A 6,465-nucleotide genomic window follows, 5' to 3' on the forward strand; every position below is an offset into this window, starting at 1 on the left:
ACTAGTGAGTGTCGACCTCACGTACATGTCCAACGCCATCGCCGCCAGCGATCGGATCGACCTGACCAAGGACACGACCTAGAGCAACGGCTGGGTGGCGTACGGGCAGCTTGTGCCTCTCTGGGACAACAGCACCATCAATTCCAAGGTCGCCAGCTTCACTTCCAACTTCACCTTCGCCATCACACCACGCAACAGCACCGGGCATGGCGACGGCATGGCGTTCTTCATGGCGCCGTACCCGTCGACTGTCCTGCAGGACTCCAACGGCGGCTTCCTAGGGCTCTTCAACAACCCCGCTAACATGGCCAACGCCTACTTCCCGCCGACCGTCGCCATGGAGTTTGACACGTTCAAGAACGTCTGGGACCCGGTGAACACCATGAACCACATCGGTGTTGATGTCAACAGAATCATGTCCCTCGCGTATGCGGCGCTGCCGAACGCGAGCTTCAACAGGACCATGTCGGCGTGGGTCAGGTATGACGCCAACGTGAGCACGCTCTCGGTGACGCTAAGGTTCGACCACCTGCCGGAGCTGGGCCTCTACAACGTCAGCGTGACCGTCGACTTCAAGGAAGCTGAGCTACCGCAGCAAGCGGCGGTCGGGTTCTCCAGAGCCATGGGAGATTTCGTCAAGCGCCATCAGATCCTTTCGTGGTCATTCAAGTGTCGAGTCCACTCTCGTCAGTGTCATGATATATTAATAGGATCCAGTAGCCATAGATCTAGCAGGTCAAATTGACATTTAGGATATGGAGTAAACCCTAGAATATGATCTAGTGCGAGGAAATAGAGAGAGAGGGATGCGGGATAGCAAACTATCGGCCGTCTTTGAGGAAGACGAGCTGGCCATCACATCGGTGTTGGTGACACGGTGGAGGCGTGGTCGTAGAGAGGCAGTGCAGAGTCGGTGGTGCAGAGGCTATAGTGCAGAGGCAACGGTGGCCGGTGGCGGTGCTTTCCGTCGCTGGCAGCGCCCCTTCTCTAGATCAGCTTAGGGTTAGGATGTAGGTGGGGTTATGCCTTGTGCCCCGGCTGCACCTCCTTTTTATGGCGCTATGCGACGGGGGGCCACCAACCATGGAATGGTTGGGCGCCCCCGATCAAGGCACGGATTAAGAGTTCAATTGGCCGTTGGGCCAAGTTAGTGGAGATCAACCTAACATTTGCCCCCTTGATATCACCTTATGACTTAAACTTAACTTACTTTATCTTTTTCCTATTCCATCACAGATCAGTGCATAGAGCGTGTCTCATCGTCACGGTCCATTGCCATTAGATTTAACAGCTACAATGCATCTCTCTGTTTTGAAACAGATTCTCAACTAGGCCTTTATTGTTTAGGAATCATAGGCTTTCCCTTAAACACATATCGGCTAAGTGTTCTTTGAACACATTGGGTGGTAAGCCTTTAATGAGCGTATCTGCGAGCATCTTTTCTATACTTATATGCTCAAGACTAATTATATGATCCTGGACTTTGTCTTTCATAACATAATACTTTATATCAATATTTTTGGTAGCACCACTTGACTTATTATTGTGAGCATAACATACTGTTGGATTATTATTGTAGTATAACTTGAGTGGCTTATATATGTCGTCTACCACTTTCAACCCCGACATGAATTTCTTCAACCAATTCACCTACCCTGTAGCCTCATAACATGCTACAAACTCGACATACATCGTAGACGATGTAGTGACAGTTTGCTTTGAGCTTTTCCACGATACAACTCCTCCTGCGAGAGTGAATATGTACCCTAACGTGGACTTTCTATCATCTCCCGTATAATATGAATCTGTATACCCGTCTATGTGTAGGAAATCAGATCTTCTGTATGTTAGCATGAGACCTTTTGTGTCTTGCAAGTAACATAAAACTTTCTTTACTAGTCTCCAGTGTTCTATTCCTAGATTACTCTGATATCTGCCAAGTAACCCGGTAACAAATGCTAAGTCAGGGCGTGTACACACTTGAGCATACTGTAAACTTCCGACAGCTGAAGCATATAGAACCGTTTTCATTTGATCGATTTCATATTGGTTCCTAGGACATTAAAATTTCCCATATCTATCGCCCTTGACTATGGGAGCAGATGAAGGCTTACAATTTTACATACTGTATTTCTTTAGAACTTTTTCTAAGTATGCTCTTTGTGATAATCCTAAAACCCCCTTTTCTCTATCTCAGTGAATCTCTATTCCTAGAATGAACGAAGCTTCACTGAGATCCTTCATATCAAACATCAAGGAAAAGAACATCTTCATTTCTAGTAGTAGATTAATATAATTGCTAGCGAGTAAGATGTCATCCACATACAGGATTAGGAAAATGTATTTCCTATTCTTGAACTTTGCATACACGTAGTTGTCTCCTACATTTTATTGAAATCCAAACTTTTTTATTGTACTATCAAACTTTGAGTACCATTGTCTTGATGCTTGTTTTAACCCGTAAATGGATTTCTTCAGGCGGCATCCCATACGTTCTTTTCCTTCCACAACAAACCCTTTCGGGTGTGCCATGTAAATATTTTCCTCCAAATCCCCATTTAGGAATGCCGTCTTTACATCCATCTGATGTAATTCCAAATTATAATATGCTACAAGCGCCATTATAATTCTAAAAGAATCCTTACATGAGACTAGAGAAAATATCTCATTATAATCTATGCCTTCTCTTTGCGTGAAGCCTTTCGCCACAAGTCACGCTTTAAATCTTTCTATATTTCTTTTGGAGTCAAGTTTAGTTTTGTAGATCTATTTACAGCCTACTGTCTTGGTTCATTTAGGAATTGCTTCTAAGTCCCAAACATCATTGGTATCATTGATCTCATTTCATCTTGCATGGCTTCAAGTCACTTTGATGAATGAGCGCTTCTCATGGCTTCTTCAAATGAGGTGGGATCACCCTCCATTTCAAATTCCTCATAATTATAGACTTCATAGTCATCAGGAATGACTGATCTCCTAGCTCTTTGAGACCTTCTAAGGGGCTCATTAGTTGACGCTTGTTCTATATGAGGCCATTGTTGCTCTTCCTCATGTGTGACAACAGGTTCTATGGGATCCTGAACGATAGGTTCCTCATATTCATTCATTGTTGCCACAGAAGAACTAACAACAGGTGCTGTTACTATAGTGTCTTGCATTATTGGTACAGCAACAACAAGTAGCGTGAAGAATGGCTTCTAAACCATCGGAGTGGGCACGTATACCCGCTTCTCTTTAAAATTAATTTCTTGCGCTACCATGCTCCCCCTGATCATATCATCCTCTAAGAACACAGCATGTCTTGTTCCTACAAACTTCGTATGTCTGTCATGATAATAGAAGCGATAACCTTTTGACTTTTCTGGATAGCTTCCCTATGTTTGGATTAAAAACTTTGGCCTCAGCTAGATAACCCCACACACGTAAATAATTAAGTGAGGGTTCCTTTTCTGTCCACAACTCATATGATGTTTTGGGCACCGACTTACTTGGCACTCGATTAAGAATATGAATGGCAGTTTTTAACGCCTCCATTCATAAACTTATCTGTAGTGTAGAGTAGCCTATCATACTTCTTACCATATCCATTAAGGTACGGTTGCGTCTTTCTGCTACTCCATTCTGCTGAGGCTCGCTCGGTGTAGTGTACTGGGCAACTATGTCATTTTCCGATAAGAACCTTGCAAAGGGTCCAGGAACTTGGCCATATAGGGTGTGTCGACCGTAGTACTCTCCTCCATGATCGGATCTTACTACCTTAATCTTTAAGTTGTGTTGATTTTCTACTTCAACTTTAAATATCTTAAATTTGTCTAATGCTTCTGATCTTTCTTTAATTGGATAAATATAGCTAAAACGAGAATAATCATCTGTGAATGTTATAAATGAATCATAACCATCTACACTTTTCACAGAAAAAGGACCACAGATGTCTGTGTGAACTATTTCTAAAATTCATGTGCTTCATTTGACATCTTTCTTTATTTTCTTAATATACTTTCCTTTTATGCAATCAATGCATTGTTCTAAATCTGAAAATTCTAAATGCGTAAGAATTGATTTCTTAATCAATCGCTCTATTCTCTCTCTCGAAATATGGCACAAACGACAGTGTCATAATTTCGATGATACATCATGAACTCTCTTTCGCTTATTGCTTGCATTCATAGACGAGGAAACATTCTCATTCTCAGTACTCACATCATTCACATTCTCAGAAAGTGATAACAAATAAAGTTTGTGTAGGATCTCTGGAACGCCTAGAGGGGGTGAATAGGCTTGTAAAAATTCAACTCAAACCGAAGTCAAATTCACCTGTGGCACTGCCGCTCTATGAGATTGAACTTACCTACTACACCAAGATAATGTTTTTGGGATTGCTCGGATCAGTCTTGTCTTCAAATATCTTTTGTAGTAGATTGATTTGCTTTCGTCCCAGCGGAGTCGCTAAAATGCGTTGGCACTAGATCTGACCAACACACCAGTAAGGGCTAGAACGTCTTAGGCCGCACACGGCCTACATACACAACAAAGGTAGATCCAAATAGCGAGACCGACCAACAGGTCGACAAGGCCAATTCGATGTTTTTTCTTCGGCCAAAAAACCCACGAACGTCTCCTAGAAAGACCAGTCAGGGAGGAATACAACCAAAGTGCCCTAGAATTGGCAAGGCCACCTAGAAAGACAATAATGGGGTGGAAAAGCTAGGGCTTGGAGATTAAAAGTAATGTGGATATGTGTTTTTTGAGAATTGATAGATGGATCTCTCCATCGACCATGATCCTAGTAGGAAACTTATTCCACACATAATTTATAAGTTTCCCATAAGTTTAGATGAGTTTTCAAAAGAAAAATACAATTTGGGGCTTAGACGGCTAAAACCGGCTCAAGCCGGTTTCCAAAACCAGCATGGCATGCTATATGATTGCACTAAAAACCCTCGAATACAAAAGGTTGGTCAGGGTTAAAAATGCTAAACCCAAGTATCATTGCCTTGAAGCATGATATATGAATATGATTGAACTTACCTACTACACCAAGATTGAACCTGCAACGAATCCTTCAACCACATTTGCACAAACATGTCTACAACCTTGTACCTTTTCCTCAATTAGAAATGCATTCAACCAAAAGCAATTGCTTGAATAAATTCTTTTTTTTGCGTAAACGTATAATGATGGTTTACCGTTTATATTTCCATAATGTGTTCCTAAGCCAAAATTAAATTTATTTCAACAAGTAGATGCCATCGACTTTATTACCAAAGTAACAGAGCTCATACCCTGTCCAATAGACCAATACTATAAGAGAACAATCCCATTTACTTTCTTTTGGATTACATCGTAATCACACATCCAACACTTCTTTAATAGGCTATTCATCAGGCTTCAACCTCGGCCTTGTTTAGATTCCAAGTTTTTTCACTCTCTCTCCATCACATCAAATCTTTGGACACATGCATAAAGTATTAAATATAGATAAAAAAATAACTAGTTATACAGTTTGATTGTAAATTACGAGACGAATCTTTTGAGCCTAGTTAGACTATGATTGGACAATAATTACCAAATACAAACGAAAGTGCTACGATATCAAATACTGATTCCTAACACTCATCTAAACAAGGCCCTCATACAGAATGCATGTGTCGCTACAAAAGATCAGGTAAATCCATTACATCAATCAACACACATTACACTCCCTTTTATTCCATTCACATATACCTAGAATTATACAAATTGAACAGATTTATCCAGTAATGAAATGTTTCAGTTTCTTCGGTAGTGGCCATTCTGATCGTGAGCCCAAACACTAAGAAAGAAGCAACTTCATCACATTAGAACACACAACTTTATACTTCGAATGTACGATTAGCCCTATCAATGCTATCTTCGTGAGTCTACCTTTGTATAATACGTATAGTAATTCAGATGTTCTATCATCGAAAGGTACCTTAGCGAAGTCAACTTCCAACATGTTTATTTTTGTACATTCCGTCGTCAAAGACAAAGTAGACAGTGGCACCCTTTTTATGAAACAACTTTATTCATTTATAATCAAATGATTTTAGGAAAGAAACTCATGTATGTGTTTTTATCTCTCTCACAATATTCTATACAAAAATGAGCTTCATCAATTTAGTCACATAACTATTGCGCGTGTCAGTCACTGGTAAAGGTACAAATGGTACATATATTTTTTTGACCGACCGATCAAAGGCTTTAAAGCATACTGTATTTTGAATATAAAGATTTAATATTCGTACCATATTGTATTTAGATACTCAAATTTTATATATACATATATGATATCGATGTCAATTCATATCTTAAGTTCTCGAGGGAATTTCTTGTGAGCCATTATAAACGATTGTAATTTTTTGTGAGCCACTAAAAAAGTTCGGCGGACTTCAGTATCACTGCTCCAATTTTTTTTTTTTTTGCCCTCCATGTCACTGTCGTTAG

General features: G+C 40.6%; 1 protein-coding gene across 1 annotated transcript; it reads left to right on the plus strand.

Annotated features, from left to right (window-relative positions):
- Positions 1-217: 217 nt before the first annotated feature.
- On the plus strand, positions 218-745 carry LOC136524514 (agglutinin-2-like). The gene has a single exon (XM_066517861.1). It carries the CDS (start codon positions 218-220, stop codon positions 743-745), a length of 528 nt encoding a protein of 175 aa, XP_066373958.1.
- Positions 746-6,465: the final 5,720 nt, after the last annotated feature.

This window comes from Miscanthus floridulus, chromosome 18, assembly GCF_019320115.1.
Source record: "Miscanthus floridulus cultivar M001 chromosome 18, ASM1932011v1, whole genome shotgun sequence".
NCBI lineage: Eukaryota > Viridiplantae > Streptophyta > Magnoliopsida > Poales > Poaceae > Miscanthus > Miscanthus floridulus.